The following is a 24,415-nucleotide window of genomic DNA, read 5'->3' as shown; positions in this document are numbered from 1 at the left end:
AACTGATTAGTAAAGTTTTAAATTGTGAAACATATAAATACTATAGAAAAAAGGGGGAGTTAATTGAGAAAACTTTATGAAAAATCTAGTAAGAAGGAAAATTCTTTCACTTGGGAGAAACGGCATTAGCAAAAATGAGAATGAGCATACACTATGGGCATTTAGACTCATGATCAACAAACAATGATTTAATTCCTAATAACCAGGAATTTTATAAGTTAACCCTCAAACTCTACTTATATAAAGTGGGTACTTACAGAGGAGGACACACATAAGGAATGTGACCGAACTTATAATCTGTACAAATCAGAACTAATATTCAAACCCAGGTCATCTTCTTCCAAGTTTCATGTTCTCCTACTACACTGGGCTTGGAGGCCGGGGGTAAAGGTACAGTGAGATGGAACAATGGCAGTAAGGAAATTAGACTAGAACTGAAAGTTTCTATTGGGAAAAATATAGTTGGAAAGAGAGAATCAGATTATACAGAAAGTCTTAAAGTGACATAGAGGAGAGATGATGCAAGAGACAATAGGGAGCCAGTATGATTCTGGAATGGCGTAGTAAAAAGGGGGTTTAAATAGTACCGATCATGGTGTGGTATACAGGATGGAATGGAGAGAAAAGAGAGCCAGTAAGAAAATGGGTATAAGAGTTCAGTGATACTGTTGTGAAATGATGAAATTAACAGTGGGCACAGAGAGGAAAAGACATGATCAATATTTCAGAGAAAAAAAAACCTGACAAAATACATTGGTTGGTTAGATATGGGACAAAAGGAGAGGAGTTAACATAAAAACTAATAAACTGAATCATTCTTTTAAACAGTGAGATTTCCTAATACATATTAAAAATCATTTGAGTAAAAGTTAAAAAAAAATCAAACCTCAATACATAGGTAAATTGTGAAGCTTAAAAATCATATCTGTATATGTAACTCTTTCCTTTTAAAATTCTGATTTGAGTACTTCCCTGGTGGCGCAGTGGTTAAGAATCCGCCTGCCAATGCAGGGGACACGGGTTCGATCCCTGGTCCGGGAAGATCCCACATGCCGTGAAGCAACTAAGCCCGTACACCACAACTACTGAGGCTGTGCTCTAGAGCCCACGAGCCACAACTACTGAGCCCACATGCCACAACTACTGAAGCCCGTGCACCTAGAGCCCGTGCTACGCAACGAGAAGCCACCACAATGAGAAGCCCACACACCATAACAAAGTAGTTCCCGCTCACTGCAACTAGAGAAAGCTGAGCGCAGCAACGAAGACCCAATGCAGCCAACAATAAATAAATAAATAAATGTATATTAAAAAACTCTGATTTGATATCTCATTTATTCTATTGACCACAATTATTAAATATCCAGTATATGCAAACATTTTCCCCAATATCTACATATCTGCATAATCATTGTTCATTACTTGTTATCTGTTGTGCTTGGATACCCTTCATATCCACTTCGACATGCTTCTGTAGGTGTGTACAGGGAAAGATATTACACCCTCTTCCTCTTTGTTCAGCTTTCCAGATCCAATGTCACTAAGCCATGTAAAATTTGTCTCCTAATGTCTAAAGTGTGCTTCTTCTTTACCATTCCCACCACTTCTACGTTGGTAAAGCCTTTTATTGGATCTTACTTGGACTCTTGCAACTAACTCCTAAAATTACTGTTATCGCCAGTCAATCAAAAGACAGTATCTATAGTATATGCAAAAAATTAAACAAAATTGAATATAGGAGGCAAAAATAATCTAATCTCTGGTTTCTCTCTAAGGAGCATACAAAGTAGAGAAACTATATTGTTTTCATATAAAACAACTAGAGGGCTTCCCTGGTGGCGCAGTGGTTGAGAGTCTGCCTGCCGATGAATGGGACACGGCTTCGTGCCCCGGTCCGGGAAGATCCCACATGCCGCGGAGCGGCTGGGCCCGTGAGCCATGGCCGCTGAGCCTGCGCGTCCGGAGCCTGTGCTCCGCAGCGGGAGAGGCCACAGCAGTGAGAGGCCCGCGTAACGGCGAAAAAAAAAAAAAAAAAACAACAACTAGAGAATTAAGATAGCATTCCATACAAGTTGTAACCATCCCATGCATTAACATGCTATTTGTATCATGTAGGCAGCCAACTCAGAAATTCAAGTTATATTACAAATGGTGACTTATTTTTACTGAATTACTTACATTTTAAAGTAGGTTTGTAAGAAGTGTTTTTGGCCTGAATTGTTTTGATACTCTAATGGATCAATTTTTCTTTGTTTATCTGCCCTTATTCTACCTCTCCTCAATTCTTCATTCCCAGCAGCCCATTTTTTAGCATTGATCACATTAAGTAGATATGCTACTATCCAATTTGCTTTGTTCTTTGTAGACAAAATGTAAATGATGTTTCTTTAAGGTCATAGTTAACTCATGTCACTAAAGGTAAAAACTAATTCTTTTAGTCCCATTCCATTTTCTTTTCAGTGTAAACCCAAATCATGCTCTAGGCAATTTTAAAAGATCAACTTAGAGTAGACTGAGGTTGAGTGTCCTCACACAGCTAAGTCCAAAAAATAGTCCTCTATCAGCTACTGAAGGTCAGCTTAGGCTGCCTGGAGGCTAGAGAGCCCAGCATGGAACAATGGCAGGAAAATAGAGTTCCCTTCATTCCTTAATTCACATGCAAGTGAGGTGCCAATCAAGTGCTGACAAGCATGGAGAAACCAAAATCAAAAGTGGGTAGAGATACACTTTCAAAAGGTGCAGTTTTCACACATTTCTAAGAGATGTTTTTGATGGTGGCTGAGAACATACCACTGATAACATGGAAAAGAAAATAAAAGTAATATGAAAAATACTAATTTTATATCAGCTGAGATGATATATTTGCTAAAATTGTCTAATGTGTTCTAAAAGAAATATCAACAATCTCACTTTGACTAAGGAAAGAAATCTGAATGCAAATTGATGTACAGAGCACTGCAAACAGGGAAGGTAAGGTGAGTTAAGATTGGAAACTGGGCATTGACAAGGAAGCTAACTCATTTGCAAATAAAAGAAAATTTTAAGCTTGCTTGATTTTGTCAAACTAACCATCATCTACAATGACAAGAGCAAAGCACTCTGAAATGACCAAGTATGGAAGCAATGGAATCACTTCATAAAATGGCGGTGAAAGAGACTATGAAAAAGCTTAAAAACTGCATTGTTTTTTGACAGCTAATTTCTAACAAATGAGTTTAAATTTTTAACCACTAATATAAGGCAAAAGCAAGCTGCACTAGTTGTAGATGTTTTTCTAAATGAATTTGGTAAATGACTGTTGATTATGACTACTAATTCTATCTACCACATATAAAATAGAATTTCTTAGAAATTTAAAGCTTCGAAAATGATGTTTTAATAATGGTAGCATTATATATTGGCATTATTTTTAAATACACAGAAGAGATAGCATAGAGTAGGTATGTTACTTTTAAAATTCATTATCAATTCATAAAATAAATAGTTCTTCCCTTTTGCTTTAATGACTGAATGCTAGGATTGTTACCAGAGCTGTCTTAACAGCATCTATTTTTACTAGGATTACAGAAAGTTTAGAGAATTAGAAACGTGAGTTGTTACCATATAATGGGAATGAAAGCAGTGAAAAGCATATTTTTAGTATGACTTTTCTCATTATTATAGTCAACTGTATACTGTTTTATGAGCTTAGGCCTGATCAAATTCCAATATTTACTACCATAACTGAACACTGGTTTTGAAAATAAATCTCTTAACTACCTCTTGTATTCTTCAGGCAAATTTTAGCTCTTCAAAATAGGATATAATAATAAATTATGTTCTCAGTTTTCAAAAACAACAATTAGCAAAATACAAAAGCTCCACAACTATTTTGTGCTCTAAATTTAAAAGTAATTTTTCAGATTTCTATTAGTAGTACCTTAATTTTAAACTCCAATTATACGTAATTTTAACTTAATAAATAGCAAGATACATTTTAGCATGGGTCCTGACTGGTACCTGTTTTTAAACAATAAGCACTACAAGTAATTACACGTAATATTGAAAATGTACTAGTCACACAGTTCACATCTAAAATAAATTTTCTTAAAATTCATGACCTAAAAAGGAATGTGAACTTGAATGAGGATGGTAGAAGAACAATCTCCATGCATTCAAACATAATGCTACAAACTAGCGCTGTTCCATCTATAAGGGGTTTGTGTATGTGTGTGTTTGTGTGTGTAGAGTCTTGAATCAGGAGGAAAATTTTATGATAATTTTTAAAAAGTTAAACTTTACTGAAATCCAAAAGATTTCATGTCTGATGTGCATTATGTACTATTGAGATAAAAAACTAAACCGTAATTTAAGATGTCCACAACTCACTTCCTTGTAAAGTTAATATTAAATATTTTAATCCATGTAAAACAATTTCATATAATACACATATGTTGAGAAATCCTGAGAGAATATTTGTCAACATTTTAAACACCATGAGTTTTCCTCTAAGAATAATGGGGAGAATAGGAAAGAATATTATTCAGCTTTAGGCAAAAACAAAAGGTTTAAACATATTTCAATTTTTTTTGTTGTTTATCAATGCTATCTTTCAAAAATCCTTGAAACTAAGTAGAAACACAATGGTCTTAAATATATTAATCAAGCATTGTCAAAAATTTATGTAAAACTTAGTGTACAATGTTATTTATTTAGAGAAATTTTTTTCAATAGGTCATAAACTACTTTTTCTTCAGCTTCCACCATCTATACACCTTCTTTACATACCCCTATCAAAGTTACTTGACAAAAAGTAGCAAATATACGAAGTTGAGATAATCGCCATTAATATTTTAAAACCTAAACAAGGTATATTACGTTAAATAGACTTCTCAGTCCTGGTGTTGCCTGTCAGATATGTGATGTGCCAGTGGTTATATTATATTCCTCCTCCCATGCATGCACCTCCTGCAGAGATAGCAGACTACAGAAGCTGACCCTTACTGAGACCATCTTGTCTCTCTGACAAAGCTCCTTTTTAACTTCTTACTTACTGGTTACTTCCTGTGATGGAGAAAAACTTTAGCTCAGCTTGTGATAATTTCACAGGCCCTGAGGACCCTGACCCTAATAGCCTCAAGGTCAGAAGTCAAGTCTTGTTCTGAAACATCTGTGTGCTTTATATTAAAGTGGAACAAAAGTGCAGAAATATCCACCAGTGTGTGACAAGAAGGACAGGCAAAATAAGACTGACACACTGGTCATCTGTTACTCTGGCATCTTAAATTCATTTCTAAAACTGTCCAAAATTCACTTAAATTCCAAATTTGATGTACAAAAGGTTTTCGTTAACTGTCTTAAGGTAAAAATATGGAAATTTATGTTTTACAGAAATCTGAAATTTGAAGTCTTACAGGCCTTCAGACATATTTTAAGCTATTCTGTAAGTCATGAAATTTCATGTTTTATGTAATTTAATGCTTACAGAAAGAAAACATAAGGTACATATATATCAGCTATATACGTGTGTGTTTGTATACATCTATATCTGTATGGTTAAAAGAACTATTTGAAAAGCAACATTCACATTTTAAAAAGGACGTCATACTTGTATGTTAGAGAGCTATCTTAAGATACCCATTATGTATTAAAATAAATAAATTCAGCAGTTAAAAGTACTTGAATATAATTTCAAAAAAAGTGAAATCAATTTAAGAAATAAATGATTTATTTACTGATCTTAAGAGAGCACAGTATTTGTAAATTTAGGTCAGCTAAAGTGTTCTCCGGTGTCACCGCTAGTTTTATACCTAAATCATGTGGGTAAGCAATAAGGTGTGGGAAAGTTGAAAAGACCATGGAAATATATTTAATTTCCATGATGAAGAGAAATACACAGCAAAGTTTAGAAACATAAAAATTAGACAACCAATGCTGCGCCGGCTTTTAATGTCCACTTTAGGCCATTTGGATTTAAAATTATCAAATGCACTTTTATCAAATTAACCATTTTATTAGAGCACTGGTACCTTCCTGTGACATAAGGGGTAATGGACATGGAGCACATTTTTAGGACTGATTATATATCATTAATCATTCATACCTGCACAAAGTGTGCTAACTGCAATACTGCATATAATACTGACCAAATTTAGAAATCTTGATAATTTTTCCACTATGTACACATAATCTTCACCCTAGGAATCAGATTATTTTGAAATGCAAAGATTTTTAAGACCAAGCATTGAGTCCCACTTAGATTAATGGGAGCTTTCTAATAGTTTTAATACTAATTACATGGATTCTGATCAAGTACTAACTTGAAGAGATAGCAGTTTTGTCAGTTAAAGGGTCTACTGAAATTTTAAACACTTTACAGATAATAATGCTTCAACGATGTACCCATTAAAACAAGAATCACAAATATAAAATGTATGGAAAGTGGGGCTATAATGTAGAAGTTAAAAAGTAATATGTATAGTGGGAAGCAGCCACAAAGCACAGGGAGATCAGCTCGGTGCTTTGTGACCACCTAGAGGGGTGGGATAGGGAGGGTGGGAGGGAGATGCAAGAGGGAGTAGATATGGGGATATATGTATATATATAGCTGATTCACTTTGTTATACAGCAGAAACTAACACACCATTGTAAAGCAATTATACTCCAATAAAGATGTTAAAAAAAAAGGTAATACATAAATAAGGAACAGGCAAAAAGCTTTCTGGTTAGCACTGAAAAGTTCTACCACAATAAAGAAATATACTCTTTTTAAACATCATAAAATTATTTACTCAAAATACATAATTTTCATCCTTTATAAAATAATTTAAAGTAATGACACCACGAAAAAGGGAGTGGAGGGGATAAATCTGTAAGGAGTTTGGAAATTAGCAAGAGTTAAATATGCACTTACCAGTTCAACAAAAGCAAGTCCTCCATAGCTATGAGCAACAAAAAATACATTCTCAGCTGCAGATTGGGCTATGAAATGGTCCCACACATAGACTGCATGTTCTTCAGGAGAACCATTTTCCTATAAGTAAAACAAATGTAATATATATCATACTGTATCTAATTATTATCATAGTAATCAAAAATTAAATTATATGCTTGCTTACATAGCACAAGACCTAAGATGGTTATAGCTCATTCCAAATAATAACAATACAAAAAAACTACATTGAAGATCCAAATTAGGGAATAAATTAGTATTAAACCATTAGTAAATTACTGCTAAACTTAAGTGCTACTATAATATTCTGAAAGAAAGTATTTTAAATAAGTACATTTTTGAGGGGAAATTGCTCATTCTGGGGATATCTGAGATATTAAAATATATCTAAGTACATTAGAATTGCATAGCAGAAAGTTATAGTGGTCTTATGATAAAACAGTGTAACACTAAGAAAAATCAGATACATTTCTATATGTATACCTGAAAATACTTATGGTATACATACAGCTAAATTATTTGATTTATGAAGTTGTAAGTACCTCTGTAAACTGAAAATAAGCAGAAAATTAACAACAAATATTTTCAATTTATATTATTTTAAAAATACACCTTTTTCCTAAAAGACTTTTCCATACATATTTTATTTCTAGAACTGGAAGAAATCTAAACATATAAACCTGGGACCTTTTATACTTCTCCTAATTTGCTAATCCCTAATAAATGTATGAATGTTGCTTTAGTTCCAAAAGTTCTATAACAACTTCATTTTATTGTGTTTATTGCTATAGTTGGCACATTTTGTGATTAAAACTCGGATAATGTGAAAAAGGAAGAAAAAGAAAAAACAACCAACCAAAGAGCTAAAAAAACCCAAACTGATAAAAACTAAAACAGATCGTGAAAATGTTTTGTGTGAATATTTCTTGGAAGCTTTAACACCAAAAGACTAATTCCCTAAGAATGTCATGGTACTAGACAATGAACACAATTTATTAACATTTTCCATCTCAGAAATTTTTAAATATCATATTAGGGTCCATATGAATGGCTTCACTTACCACCTAAAAGCTGTTGTTCCCTAATGACTATCTCCACCCTGAATTTCTCTCCAGAGCTCCAGACCCAAGGTCATTTCCTTTTGAATGCCTCACAGATACTTCAAACTCAACCAATTCAACACCTTGCTAATAATTTCCTCTCCAAACCTGTGTCACTGTCTTTGCTCCCCACCTCCTGCTGAAATCTGAGCATCATCTTTTATTTCCCTCTCCCTCAAACTCCACATAAAATCAATCATTAAAAACCTGTTGATTCTGTCCCCAACTGTCTCTTAAAGCCATCTACTTCTCTCCCTTCTCATTTCCTCTGGCTTAGCTCAAGCCCATCCTTTCACAAGTGGATGACTGCAACAGTCTACAGTCCAAGTTTCCCTGCCTCTAGGATTGCCCATTTAAATACTCTCTCTAATTCCGTAGTAAGAATAACCTTTCAAAAATGCAAATATGGTCATGTTGCCATGTTGCTCACTCACTGCTTAGAACTCTTTGAAGTGTTTTTATTGCCCTCAGGACCAAACTCAGAATGACACTAAGGCCTTACATGATCTGGCTTCTGCCTCGAAATGTATGTGCAAAATACAATGACCCAAAAGATATACTTCTCCAACCATGAGAGACCACACAGAACACTCTCTGTGTTCCAACTGCAGGGAACAACTTATAGTAACCTAACTGTGCCATACTTTTCTTATTTCTGGGCTGTTTTTGTTATTGTTGTTTGGAAAGTAACCCAAGTGTTCTGCCTTTAATTCACCCACCACCTTTACCTGCATAATTCCTACTTGTCTTCAGAACTCAAATAAAACATCACCTTCTAGTGAAAGTTTTCCCTCTCATCCCCAAGGCTAGGTAATGTCCTACAGCCACATCTTGTACATGTTCCCATTATTGCACTGAATAGTTTGTATTGTAATTGCTTGTTAATCAAATTCCTGAGGCCAAGAGCTGTGTCTTCTTCATTAAATCACAGGGTAATAAATAAATAACAAAAACACAACATGTCTCTTCAGAAATGATTACTTACAACCTTGTAGTCATATACTAAAATACAAATATACTTTCAAAGATATCTATTAGTAACATAAATACGAAATTACCCACACCTAAAGTATGTAAAATAAATAGAAGAATCATAATTGGAAGGAAATCTTTGTAGGCATTTTTGGCTTTAGTAATTTAGCTTTCATTAGTATAAAAAGTAGGAAAATAGTTATCATCAAAAGCAGGATAGTGGTTAACTCTAAGGAAGAGAGATAGAGTTGTGATTGGGAAATAGACTTCTAGTGGCTGGCAATGTTTCATTTCTTGACTGGGGTAGCAGTTACACAAGTGTGTTCTTTTTTTGTTTGTTTGTTTTGCGGTACACGGGCCTCTCACTGCTGTGGCCTCTCCCGTTGCGGAGCACAGGCTCTGGACGCACCAGGCTCAGCGGCCATGGCTCACAGGCCCAGCCGCTCCGCAGCATGTGGGATCTTCCCGGACCGGGGCACGAACCCGTGTCCCCTGCATCGGCAGGCGGACTCTCAACCACTGCGCCACCAGGGAAGCCCCACAAGTGTGTTCTTTATAGCTATAGTTAAACTGACTAATACATACTTAGCACTTTTCTGTACATATATATAAAGGGACCATAGAATTTATTCTACAAACCTTTGAGAGTGAAGAAAGGTAATGTTAGTAATTGTGCTTGGAGAACAGGTCTAAACTGGGACTGTCTAGAGAAAACCCAGATACCTGGTCTCCCTAGTTATATCTCACAATGAAATGTAAAAACAAAACAGGAATAGAGATAACAAAGCTTCTATCTGCTGATAGTTGGCAGAACTAACAATGTGAAATATCTGTGATGGTCCTAAATATTCTTCTATATATGGACAGAATAAAAACACATAGGAGATTAGATTACTCTGTCCCCCTACGCTCTGTGCTGGAAGTGGAAATGTAAGGATGATACGAGCTAAGCCATGATCCTGGCCTTCAATGTGTTTGCAATTTCATAAGGGTTTAATACATAAAGAGAGGAGCGGCATTAGTGTGTGAGGAGTATTACTTTCTCTATTCCTGATGGACTGTCCTGACACCAAGTCCAATGGGTCTGTTATAAATTCACACTACCTGACCTCAGCGAAGTCCTGCCTGCTTTCTTCTCACAGTCACTAATTCTTCCTTTATACTGTTGAGAGCCTATCTGTCCCACCCCTCTCATTCCCACCTCATTTTGAGTCCTCCTACAATGGATTCTTAACTAGTCTCATTTCTTTTAGTCTCTCCCTTTACTTTGTTGCCACCTTAATCTTGCTGAAGCCTGGCTCTGATCAACTCACTCTCCTGCCTGAAAGGTCATTTACTGAAATGGTTGCCACTGCCTACAAAATAAATAACTGGAACTCTTTAGCCAACATCTCTAAACCCATCTTTCCAGCCTTCCTTCTTACTATTTCCAGGGATCTTATTCATGCTCCAGGGAAAATCTGGATTACACATGAATAGCTGAAAATCCTAGACAAAACTGCTATCATGAAATCCAGTCTGGGATCTCATGGGTAATGCAGCTCAGACTAAGCAAAACCTAAAGGTGAGAACACTTCCAAGGGAGCAGTTCAGCAGTAACAGACTCTCCCACTACTTCGGGTGATGGCAGAGTGAATGGAAAGGAAGGGGTGGAATAAGTAATTTCAGAGGAAAAATCAGCAAAACTTTGATATATAAGGGAAACTGCCAACCAGGCCCAAATGTCCCATCTATGACTAAAGGAGAGCTAAGAACTAACAGTTCTTTCCCCTGTTCACATATAAAGACTAGTGTTTTCAGAGATTAGTATTATAGCTGAGTCTTTTCTTCCACAGTCTATGGCGATATCTGTTAAAATGGTCTATGAGCAGCAGGAAAAAGAAATCTCAAGTATCCATGTGCCCCAAGTACTTAAATATTTTCAGCCTGACTGTAAGGTCATCAAATTATTCTTTAGTTTTAGATTTTAAAACCTAATGTTCTAAAAAGCCAGACTCAATTGAAAAAAAATGTCTTTAACACCTACTTAGGGGGTTATCCATAGGCACAACTAAACCATTATACAAGATTATTCTAGGCCACACTTGACACACATTGACCCAAAAAGATCCAGGGTAGGAATCACAGTTTGCCATCAGGGCAGCAGCAGGCATTCTTTTTAATGGAAGCCTCACAGCAGTTCCTGTAGCAGACACAACACAGAACCTTGTGGGAGTTACTCTCTTTGGCCCATGGGGTGTTAGCTCAGGAGTGAGGGAATCGGACTCACCTTGGGCAGATACAGGAGTTATCCTGCCTTAAAAGTCTTATAACCTACAGAAGCCAATACCTCTTGCAACAACTCCATAGGCATGGCTTCCAGGGTCCTTGTCTGCAAGGGACTTGCCCAATTACAAGAGTTACTACCCTCAGGGAAGATCAAACTTATGATTTTTATAGTCCATTATAATTCCTTCTAATCCAGATGCAGTTTACCAACCAGGGGTCATTTTCTACCATAGGCAGTGTTGCCCAGCAACCAATCACTTAGAGTGGATGCCATGGTATGTTTCCCAGAGCCTCCTTTAGTTAGAGGCACTCATTTTCTGAGCGTGCAAGTGGCACACTTGGCAGCGGATAGCTTTAACTGAGGTACTCTCTAGGAATTGCCCGCAGCCAAATAAAGCTATCTTGACTAAAGTTACAATCCCACCTCTGAGGCAATTTACATCCAATGTCTGGTTGAGATGATGTGGATCTATAAAGGACCTATCTCTTGCCTCAAGGCAGGACATCTCTGAAAAGCCAACCCAGATCCAGAGATCACCAAGGAGTTAGATGAGGCCTTTGTTGTGACTATATTGAAGTTCAACTCCTTGGACCAAAATCTATTGTTTTGCTCTCCTACAGGTGCTGATCCCAAGAGAATCCCCCAACAAACTTCTTACATGCAACTTCAGAATCTGTTACCTGGGAAACCTAACTTAAGACACCACCTTATCAGGCTTCCAGGGACATAGAGCTAGAAAGTTAACTGCAGGTCAGATTCTCATACAGAAGGGGAAGGAGTTTTGCTAACCTTTGACCCACAGCATCTTACAAGCAATATATGGGAAGTATTTAATCTATTTACATGTATTATTATCCTGACTATTATCCTTACTAAAACTACTGTAAAATATTGTTGGATCAAGTTTACATGTCAGTTCTACTATTAGCCATGGTAGCTTAAATTGAATCCTGTACTATTTCATTGGTTCTTCTCTATCCTGCTATTTATCTAATCTGCCATGTCACTTCTTCCTTCTAGAATATAAGCAATTTGAAGGTAGATTCTCTTTTGGATTCAAGCTATAAACAGAAGGCATGCTATAGGCATTTAATAAATGACTAACAATGCTAGTACTATACACTGTTGACAAAGTACCATGAGATGCACTGCAAAAACCAAGACAAAGGAATATTCAAACTCCATTTCAGGAATCTAGCTTCTAATAATCTGGAAAGTGGCAAATGACTGACTTTCAGAGACGTTTATCACTGTCTCATTTATAGAAGCAAATAACTGGATAACGCCTAAATGTCCAATAATGCAAAACTAAATATTTAAGTAAATTACAGTTTATCTGTCTAAGTAGCTATAGTATTCAGTGAGTTTATGAAGTAATACATGCAGTTCATCTAATTTTATAGGTGGTATAATTTTCACTATGAAAAAAGGCTTGAAAAAGACTAGGAAGAATCAAATAAAAATATTAAAAGCAGCTGCTTATGGATGGTGGGATTATGAATATTTTCTATTTTTAGTTCCTTTAGATCTTTCTGAACTTTCCAAAATTAGTACAAAGTGAATGCTCTTTATAATAAAATAAGAAAACAACAACGAAAAAATCAGAAATCCTACTGAATAACTACTGCTGGCTTCTAAGAGGGAATCAGCATCTGAGTGGGATCTTTACATCTTCATATCTAACAAATTCTAACATCTGTGCCGAACCCACTGCATGCTTACAAGTAGCAAATCAAAGGGGTTGTTTCAAACAGGTGTAAGAGTAAAAAGTGATAGCTGAAAAAACAGAAAACCCACAAAAACTGGAAGAGCACATATAGCGCAAGGAGTCTGGGACTACTAGCATTGTCACTGAGCAACTTAAGGGCAGTGCTGCATTTAAAGCACGATAACTGACAGGAACAATCGTGATCCTGAATCGTCAAAAGAAAGTTAATGATGCTACATGAATTCCGTATTTGAAGGACTATAATTAAGGAATAGTTTAACTCAAAGTATTATTTTTAAAAACAGGTGATAAAGGAGTTAAACCTTAGCTATAAAAAACCTGGCTTTCTTATGTGACTATTTCCCAAGGCTTTCACAAATGTATGGTTTTTTTCTATTCAAATGTTTAGGAAAGCCAGATCCTCATCATTGTAAGATGCAACAAATTCTGCCAAAAATTTGCTGCTTCCTGCAACAGTTAAGCCCAATAATGGTAGCACAGGAATTAATTAACTTAGAGTAGTTTTTAATATATATTTCTGACATATTACATTACTAAAACCCCATTTTATAAATGAGATGGTGTTGTTCCAAGGCGCATCTGTGTCATTCCAACCCACAGCCCACACTGTGTCCACAATCATTATATATTTATAAACCAGAATCCACAGAGTGTATACTACCAGCAGTGTCTTTTGAAACTAAACAGATTTCAAGAGGAAAGACTTTATAATATGCCTCAATTACAGAAATGCAAACATACTAAATCTACTTTACAGGTTTCTCCATGAATTTCACATCAGAGTGCATTTTGTATTGAGTAACTTCAAGCTGGCTGATTTTAAAATATGCAAATATACAAAGTGCATGAAGACAAAAGTAAATCGATTAATTAGAACTTGCTAGTGGCAGAATGCATAGAATATTTACACCGTGGAGCTCAGTAGTATTCAGAGTACAGGCTGAATTTCCTGATGTACTCTTGGCATCATTAATTGTTAAATGCCAAACAGAAGTGATACAGTAACCAAAGCCTTATCAACTATGCCAGATTCTACTACCTAGGCATTGCAAGGTCTGCATTTATGATGGAATACCTGAGCTGATAACACATGGAATTATCTAAACAACATTTGCATATTTGTGTAATTATTTTCTAAGGTTAATTAGCTCCTGTAAAGCATTTCGCCCTTTGAGACTGCTTACAGTGACAGGTTCACATATTTTCTGAACCATTGCCAAACCTGACAGATTTTTCTTCAGCTAACCTGTTGCTACGAAGTTATAAAATGAGTTCTCCTATAATATATATTTTAAACTTATAACTGATTTTAGGAAAAAAGTAAAATGAAAATTGAATGAATTTCAGGGTTTTTCAAATGTCCAATTTTAAAATCAAAACTTCAAGATTATTTTGTTTTACTTTACATAAGTCTTTCTGTGATTACAATGGTTAGCATATCTACTAAGAAAGTTTCTTTATGAATGATAAATTCTAGCATTTTTTACTTTAAACCAGCACATACCTATGTCATTAACTCCGGCTGTGTCACATATATTACACACACACACACACACACACACACACACACACACACACACACACTCTCTCTCTCTCTCCCTCCCTCTCTCTCTCCCTCTCTCTCTCTCTCTCTCTCTCTCTCTCTCTCTCACCAGCTGCCCTTAGTTCTATCACTGATTTGCTACTTACACTGGAGGCATCAGCTGGAGAAAGAACACTAATATAAAATCCACAATTTTTTATGACAAAATCTACAAATCAAAATTGTTTCTTTTAAGATGCTAAAACCTCATTAGGTAAAATATGGCTAAATGAAATACAAATGGGAGGCAGATATCCAAGTCAGAGGGATTTATGAGGATGCAAAAATGTAAGTTACCTTCTTGCACCCAACCAATCCACAAGTACAAGATAGAAGAAAATTTATACTTTTAGGAATTGGTCAGTAGGGTATGCTTTCAGAAGAAATGAAACACAAATAGCATATGACCCTAATCCAGAAAGACACACACAAGAAAATCATATGGTTTAGCTTTAAACTTTTAGATGATTCTGTTATTCAATTCCTTTGCACATGAAGAGTATAAATTGTACATTAGTACAGAACAAAACATTTATAAGAACAGTTATGTGTAAAATATATTTTGTAATGTCATATGGAATATAATTTTATTTTAATCCAGTTAAATACTTTGGATTAAAAATTTATCTTCATTTTGTCATATTTTAAATGTGTTATCTTTTAAAAAGTATAGGCCTTTGTGTTTAATGATGATTAAAGGACTAGGAGTACATATGAATGCATAAAAACTGATGTTACAGCATACATCTAGCAAAAACATCTTCAAAAATAAAGGACCATTATATGGTCTTTAAATATTAAATGGAACCATATGAAGTTACCAATATTAGACATTTTTGACCTTAAAAATAGCAATTTCATACAATTCAACCTTAAACATAATGAAAACAAACAAAAGAAATATAAGCTTGAGCTATTTTAAAACTATCCATTTTTTTCCTACCTTTTAGGTGTCAAGATATTATAGACGGCCATCAATCTTAGAGACAGATTCAAGGCTACCTTACTTGTCAATATGGCTATATTTAATAAACTATAAATAGAAGACATTCATAATGATCATAACTGACAAAGGACCGGTATACAGAACCATATCAAACACATTTGAATTTCACAGATTTTCAAGCTTAACGTGTCCAAAAGTAAACTCTGTATCGGTTTCCCAAATCCTATTATCTGTTCTTCCTTTAGCCTTTCTCATCTTGTCAAGTGGTACCTCCACTATCCCAGTTGTTCATGCCAAAAATCTGGAAGTCATCCCTGACATCTTCCTCTTCCTCTGTCTCTCTTATTGATCCAACTTAATTTATCCTCCAAAAAATATTTCTAGAATCCATAGCTTCTCTCAATTTCCACTCTTACTATCTCAGCCCAAGCTATCACCATATCTTGCCTAGGATGCTAACCACTTGAACTGGCTATATGCTTTCTCTCATTTAATCTTTACAATGACTTTATGACACAGACACTCTAAATATCCCAGTTTACAGAGATTAATTATTTTGTTCAAGGTCATACAACTTGCCAGATTACAAACTAGTCTGTCTGGTTCTAGCATCTGAACTTCTATGCTATACTACCTATTCTTTTAAATGATATGTGTGAAAGTTAAACTTTGTCTTTTTATGCATTTGAATATAAAATTCAAACAACAATTAACCAACGAATTTAGGGGAAAAATGGATAATCAATTAATTATAACCTATTATTTATAGAAATGGTGCCAAATGCTTTGTGATTGGGCCATAATTGCCACAAAATAGGTATAACCTGGAATGAAAGGAAGATAAGAGCTGGTAGGATTCTTAGATTCCAAAACCATGCTCCAGAGCACTTCTGACAAAGTAAACACTGATGATCCTACCCACTTTAAAAAAATTTAGGCTCTCCTCTCTTACTGCAATCTACAATACAATCATAAAAATGCTTTTATAGCACATATGGAGGCAAGCACGGATCTAAATACTTCACAGGTATTAACTCATTTAATTCTGACAATCCTATGAAGTACTATTTTTACCCTCATAATCAGCTAAACAGGCCAAAAAATGATTAAGGAACTTACTCAAGAAAATTGCTAGTATATGGCAGAGCCAGAATTCAAACCTAGGTAGTCCAACTCCATATCAGTAATCTTAATCACTTTATACTGCCATGTTAAAACACCTTAATATCCTTTGCTCTCTGTAGGCATAATCAAGGTCGTTGCTGTACATAGCAATGAACCAAATGGCGAAGGGCCTTTAAGAAAAAAGGGACAAGTGTTGCTTATGTAGACATCATGCACTGTGGGCCAGGTTCACATGACAAAAAACTTTCTTTGTGAAATGAAGCTCTTGGTTTTCTGAAAGTTAAATGTGTCCTCCTTTTCCTTGAATCATCTCTGCCACCTTATGAGAATTAAACTGAACCTGGCTTGAGATCTATTATTAATTTTCTGCCATTCAGTCATCCATAACAAAGAATAAAGCTAAGTGAGAGAAGCTAGACACAGAAGACTACATATTGTATGATTCATTTTATAGGAAGTTCTAGAAAAGCCAAAACTATAGTGTTAGAATCAGTGGTTGGCAGGGTCAGAAAAAGTTTGTTGACCCTTGCCGTAATACTTGCAATCTCAGTTCCAGCTTAGAGTGGCAGATTAAACATCCATATTTTTAAGACAGCATTATCTCCCCATACCCTATACACACTACAGTAAAAGATTTTTTTTTTCAAAGACATAAATCCACAAGGCCTAGGAGGACAAGGGAGGAGAAAACACCATGACATTTGGAAGATGAGCAGATATAAGAATGGTAACTGATTTAGCAGATCTGAGACAGTCAAATCCCAAGCTGGCGATGGGTAAAGCTAAAAACTAATTCCATTTATACTGTAAAATCCTCCAAAGCACAGAGATAGTATTCTAGGTACCTCCCAGGATTGAAGGAGAGTGGATGTATGTGCTAAAATAAGACTGTTTAACAGCATTTCTTTTCCCCTCTTCCATTCCACGCAACTCGGTAAATGTCTTTCCACATTCTGACAGGAGAGATTTTGAAATGGGGATAGCAGTACCATATGCAAATTGATATGGAATGTAGTGAACTACCTTCCCTCTCTTTCCCCAGCCTTCATCCCTTCTAAACTTTCGGATTGTAAGTAGTCAGACCTTCAGTCTCTAGGCAGAAGACTAGAGGAATCTTCTTTGGAAAATCAAACCAGGTTAAATAAAAGTTCTAAAGATACAGATGGACAGAGAAAGACAAATACTGTATGATCTCACTTATATGTGGAATCTAAAAAAAAAAACAAACTCTGAAACAGAGAACAGACTGGTGGTTGCCAGGGTGAGGAGCAAGCGGGGTGGGAAAATGGGTGAGGGTAGTCAAAAGGTATAAACTGCCAGTTATAAGATAAATAAGTTCTGAGGATACAATGAAACAGCATGGTGACTATAGTTAACACTACTGTATTGTATATTTGAAAGGTGCTAAGAGAGTAGATTTCAAAAGTTTTCACTACACAAAAAAAGTGTAAATATGTGAGGTGATAGGCGTGTTAACTAACCTAAGATGTGTTAACTAACCTACTGTGGTAATCATTTTGTAATACATACATATATAAAATCACTACATTGTATACCTTAAACTTGTACAATGTTATATCTCAGTTATATTTCAATAAAGCTGGAAAAAATTCCAATACCAAAACCTCCCACAAAAAACAGATACAGATGGATGGGGGTGGGCATGGAGGAAAATTCCCAACAGACTGCTCAGATTACTTATAGTGAAGCTCAAACATCACATGTCTCACCCATACACTCAGAGGTTCCAATTAGCTTTTTAATTCCCACTGATAAACATGAACAGACTGCCAAATATTATTAGACACATGAAGACAGCCTATAATACAAAATGGAAAGACCAGAATAAATAGAAAAAGGCAACTTGGAAGAAACTGAGACTTTGCAGAAAGAGGAAAATTTCAGAAACACTGCTATTATTATTATCAGAGAGATGAGAGAAAACAGTACACTCATAAAACAAGAACAGGATACTATTAAAAGGAATATTCAAAAAATAAAAAGAGCTCTAGAAAATTGAATGCAAAATAGCAGAAATGAAAAATCTGATAGAGGAGTCAGATGGTTAAGTTAAAGAAATCTTCTAGAAGCAAAAAGATATAAAAAATAGAAAAGTAATAAATCAAACAATAAGTTCAAGAGATTCATTATCCAAAAAAACAGAAGGGAGGAAATGAACAACAAAATTTCCCAGAACATTAGCTGTTGAACTGAAAAAGCTGACAAAGTACCCAATATAATGGCTGGATAGATCTAAATAAAGGTCTATCATTGTGAAATTTAGAACCCAGGATAAGAATATTCTATGTTTCAAGATAGAAAAATGAAAGATTAGGATTCAGAACAATTCTGGACTTTTTAATAGCAACAGAAGGATCAGGATGATAAAAGAAAGTCTTCAAAATTCAAAAGGAAAATAATACCCAACTTATAATTCTATACCCAGCTAAAATATCATCAAACATAAGTGTAAGATAAAGATATTTTCAGACATAAAAACACAAAAACAAAAAAAAAGTATATCTCATTACTCTCTTCTGAAGAAACAACTGGAAGATGTGCGCCTTCAAAATAAGAATAAACCAAGAAAGATGAAGGCATGAACTACAGGAAATGGAAGAAATAACACAAGAAAGTAAAAAGAGTAATCTTCAGAGAAATGGTGAAGGAAGATGTCAGGATGATAGCTGGACACCAGATGCAGTGGGCAACCAGACTAGGTGGTAGCAGTGCGACTCAAGACACAAATATGCTGAAGGCTGTCATCACCATGACCCCCACTACAAATGCATCATCATCTTAAGACATAATGACCCAATGAGCCTGAGCTGGATTTGGATCTGGATTTTCCTTACCTCTTGCTAATGAGATTACGGTGTACTGTTAATGCTCTGTTGCTGATTCAGCTGAGGACACTCATTATACTTCACAAAAGTGTTGTAGGACCTAGCTATAGACCAGGGTAAGCTTAGAAACAGGAAATACAGGGACTTCCCTGGCGGTCCAGTGGTTAAGACTTCACCTTCCAATGCAGGGGGTGCAGGTTCAATCCCTGGTTGGGGAGCTAAGATCTCATATGCCTCGGGCCAAAAAACCAAAACATAAAACGGAAGCAATATTGTAACAAACTCAGTAAAGACTTGAAAAATGGTCCATATCAAAAAAAAAAAAAGTAAATATAAAGAGCACAATCCCTTTAACCATATTTCTGCTTATTTCCTCTGCCAGATGCTCCAACTGTTGAAAGCCATGTTTTTTAAGACTATATTGTCTCCTGAGTTTCCTATAAGGGGCCTGTTGTAAATGTTTAGGGAAGCTGAAGTCAGAGCGTGATCCAAAGTATGTGTTCAGCTTATCTGCTACTAGGAGCTTTCATCTAATACTAGCAATATTTTCCTTTCCTTACACAATTAGGCCCGTGTTTGCTGCTCAACAATTTGAAGTGAACAACATATTATTTAGAAATACATATAGTAATACTTGTAGTTTGACTGTGATATACCATTCAGTACCCCAAGCCCCCACCTCAGTAAGACTGAAGCACTCATTTTCCCATCTGCTGTGAGTGTTGATGGCTGACAGCTCTAGCAGCCAAGGATTCCCCAAATTCCTCTTTCCTGTCACTGATTTCAGGGAAAAAGAACTACCATGCCCAAGATTATGCTTCCTTCTTGGAGAGAAACCCCTTCCAAAGACTGGTTAGTGCTAGAGAATAAGTTCCTGGCTCCTTGCCCGAATTTTGGAACTCTATAGGACTATCTTTGTAGCCTGCGAGGGTCAGTAGTGATGCCTTCACTTCTTTATAGGTTTTTATCCTGAGAATAATCCCCAGCAAATCTTCTACATGCTAATCTCTGCATCAGAGCCTGCTTCCCAGGGAAACTGACCTGTGACAGCTGGCTCCAGTGAATGGTCTGAAAAAGTTGACTCTAAAGTATTGAATCGAAATTTTGGAGCTGGATGACCTATCCACCAGCTGGCTGAAAATGCCAGTAGTAGGTGGAGCACTGATAAACCCTGGTACATAGTAACAGTGCAACTGCTAAAAACTTTCACTAGTGATGAACTGGAAGTATATACTGGTAGAAAGGAATGTACAAGGAAGTACATGTATTGACACCTTAAAGTACATCATTAGAAGGACTATGGAATTGGATGGCTATTTCCAAAGGCAATAGAGTGATTAATCAGCATAAGAATAAGTGTGAAAGCCAGAGAGCTTCCTTAGCAGCATATAAAGAGGCTCTCTTCTCCTGCAGCAGGAGGGCCAAAGAACCTAAGGACCAGGCCCAGTACTTTTATGAGAGAAGCAGAGCTCCAGGGAAACCTGGATTCTCCCCTGGCAGGTCTCAATGTGGGGTTAATACCCTGATTCAGGAGTGGAACCTAAAACATGGGATGGGTACAACTGGGTCACCTCAGTCCCCAGATTACCCTGAACCTTCAGGGCCTGCAGAAGTAGCCCATGTCTCCCAGTTAAAAGCTAGTGCTCTCCCCATGCTTGGAGATGGTACAGAAGCTGCTGCCTTTGCCAGACAACATGGCTTCCTCCACCCCACTTTCATGTCCACTGCAGACCCCAGCCCAACAATTAGGATTAAGTCACAATATAACCTAGCCAGGGAAGTGCTGGGCCTCTTAAGGGAGAAAGTGTAACAGGAAGGAGTTGCTTAGTCAGTACTGATAGGCAGGAGCAAGGGCAGTACAGAGTGCAAGGAGACTAAATTCTGAAGGTGCTGGATCAAGGCAGGCAGAAAATGAAGTTGGACAAAGGCAAGCTGATTGATATATAAGTACCTACTCAGGATACAGGATTTAATACTTGCCTAAATTTTCTATTGCTGCAGTTACACATTACCACAGAATTAGTGGCTTTAAAAAGCACTAATTTATTATCTAATAGTCTTGTGTATTAAAAGTCTGACATAGGTCTCAATGGGCTAAAATCAAGGAGTCCTTTCTGGAGGCCCTAAGGGAAAAATCCATTTCCTTGCCTTTTCCAACTTCTAGAGTCTGCCCCCTTGTCTTGCTCCCCCCTTCCTCCATCTCAAAGCAAGAAGCCTTGTATCTTTCTGGTCATTTTTCCAGAGTCATATCTCCCTCTCTCCCACTTCTGCCTCTCTCTTCCACTTTTAAGAACTCTTGTGATTACAGTGGGCTCACCCAGATAATCCAGGATAATCTCCCCATTTTAAGGTCCTTAATTTTAATCACATCTGCAAAATTCCTTTGCCATGTGAAATAACATACTCACAGGTTTCAGGGATTAGGATGTAGACATCTTAGGAGGCCATTATCCTGCCTACAACAACATCCTAGCAAGGACCCTGGGAGATGGGGATAATTCCTTGCTACGATCGCTCTTAGAACCTTGAAGAAAGTAATGATGTATACTAAGTGAAGATCCTTGTATCACATGTTATCACTCACAACACAGTGTCCATCTCAGAAGAGGCAATAAAACAACCAAGAAAACAGAAAGACTCAGACAGTTTATGTCTGCCAGAGTCTGCTATTGGCTACCTTAGTGCTAGCACAATCGGCACGGGAATGGAGAAGTCAGTGTGGCAAGGATGGATGTGATGCGAAGGCCCTCAAGCATGCATCTCGCTCACCAAGGCTGATCCAGCTACTGCCATCTAATGAATACAATCATCCTTCGGGATCCATGGGGGATTGGTTCCAGGACCCCCCGCAGATAACAAAATCCAAGGCTGCTCAAGTCCTATATATAAAATGACTTAGTTTTATATTAGTTGCTTATATAAAATGGTTGAATCCATGAATGTGGAACCTATGGATATGAAGAGCTGACTGTGCTTCAGCAGAGTGAGAAGTAAAAAGAAACACCGTGTGTGTGTGTGTGTGTGTGTGTGTGTGTGTGTGTGTGTGTGTGTTGGGGAAGGGGTGAAGTTTAATCCTAAAGGTAATTAGCATTATGACAGTACACTGAAGACATGCCAAGCATTCCAGACAGTTCAGTCTAGAACATTCTCTGGACAAAATGGTATATAGTCAGAAGCTAAGTATGTCTCATAGTATCTATATCTGAATCTAAAGCAATAATTATAATATAGCAAAAACTCATATGTCAAACCTGGGTCATCAAGAAAAGATAAATTATTTCCAGTGTGCTCTATCTAAGAAAGTAAGGCATTACACAGAACATTTTATAGAAATGTAGGGAGTGGAGGAAGGGAAATAATCCTCATGGAAGCTGGTATTTCCTGCGGGCCTTAGGAAGCTGAGGCGTTTGAATAGGCAGGACAATTATTGTTAGGCATCAGTGGATCAAATGTAAACGCTTATGATTTGATATCCCTGCTTTGTAAGACACATGTTAACCAGATGATTTGTCTGTGATTATACTGTGAAAGAGGAACCGTTCCCAAATATTTGATAATTTATTTTAAAACTATGGAAGGATTACGTACATCTGCCAGCGACAACATATCTTCTCTCTCAACCCCTACCCCACCCCACAAAGACCAATTCTCATCCAGAGAATGCCATTGAACCAGCTTTATGACTTCGAGTAGTTCACTTATCATCTTGGATGCTCATATTCCTCATTTGTACACAGGAGGTTAAGCTGTGAGACCTCGAAAATTATACCTTCTTTTAATCAAATAGAACAAAAACCTGGGAACGAAGAGTATATTATAGGGAGGTTGAACAGATACAAAATATGAAGCATGGCAAACAGCATTATAATAGATGTTTGAATTCAGTCAGGATATAACTAAGATGTAATTAATTACTTACATACTTGAAATAATTATTTACTTTGTCATAAACCAACTTCTTAAAACACCTTGAAAATATAATAATAAAAAATTTAATATTAATTCAAACATATTATATAGTATAGCTTCTCTACATGCTGTAATCAAACTTAATTCATTCAAACAAATTTGGATATTCCAAATTTGTGAAAAATTTGAATTTAAGTCCTATTTTAGCTTCCAAAGGTGAAGACAAGGTAGCAGTTCTAGAATTCATTTATTACAAGTCTAGTCTATCTTACGATTTTAAATCTAGATATTAAATTTTGGTTATCAATTGATATTTTAAAAATGTTAATGTAGATTTGACTTAGCAATGGTTTTATTCCAATGAGACAGATTCCCAGGAAAAGGACTGCTGGGTTGAAAGGTATATGCTCTCTCACATTCACATCATAGCAGGTGAGAGCAATCTTTTCTTTATATCCAGCCAACAATAGCTACTAGAGCCCCTTCAAATTTTTATCAATTACACCAGTTTATAGTTGTAAATTATCAGTATTTTGACATGCATTCCTTGTTAATGGAGAAGTTACTAAAATAAAACTAGTGCTTAGCATAATATGCTTTTTCACGAAGTTTTGTCTATTTACTGAAATAATTTAGCTTGATAAAAACTTTTCAACTTGCCCTAATTAGTGTAAACGTTTTAATAAAAAGCAGACATTTTAGAATGTCTCTATCCTAAGAAAAACATTTCCTCTACCACAGCCTAGAATTTTCACCGTAAAAACAAACTGAAATTTTTTACACATTTTAATAGTAAAAGAGAAAATTGGTATTTTAGAACAAGGTCACACCAAATGTTTCCTTTATTGTCCATCACAAAACACAGAGAATGATTTTACCATGCTATTTTTATTATCTCCTACGTATAGCAAAGATATTCTAATTAATAAGAAAAATATGAGAAAAAATAAGAAAACTAATCATATTTATTTTATTATTATTAATTATTATAGTAATGATAGCAGCT

General features: G+C 36.1%; 1 protein-coding gene across 7 annotated transcripts in view; it reads right to left on the bottom strand.

Moving 5' to 3' along the window:
* Positions 1-24,415, bottom strand: part of ARB2A (ARB2 cotranscriptional regulator A) — a 427,691-nt gene that overhangs the window by 185,499 nt on the left and 217,777 nt on the right. For all 7 annotated transcript variants that reach the window (XM_027100623.1, XM_027100624.1, XM_027100620.1 and 4 more), the window contains one exon: positions 6,893-7,012. In XM_027100623.1, coding sequence (XP_026956424.1) covers positions 6,893-7,012 — 120 coding nt within the window. The remainder of the gene's footprint in view (positions 1-6,892; positions 7,013-24,415) is intronic.

This window comes from Aethalodelphis obliquidens, unplaced genomic scaffold, assembly GCF_003676395.1.
Source record: "Aethalodelphis obliquidens isolate GAN/ISIS:26980383/991018 unplaced genomic scaffold, ASM367639v1 scaffold4, whole genome shotgun sequence".
Lineage (NCBI taxonomy): Eukaryota > Metazoa > Chordata > Mammalia > Artiodactyla > Delphinidae > Aethalodelphis > Aethalodelphis obliquidens.
Note: the sequence above shows the minus strand (reverse complement) of the source record. Positions and strands in the feature narration are given on the sequence as shown.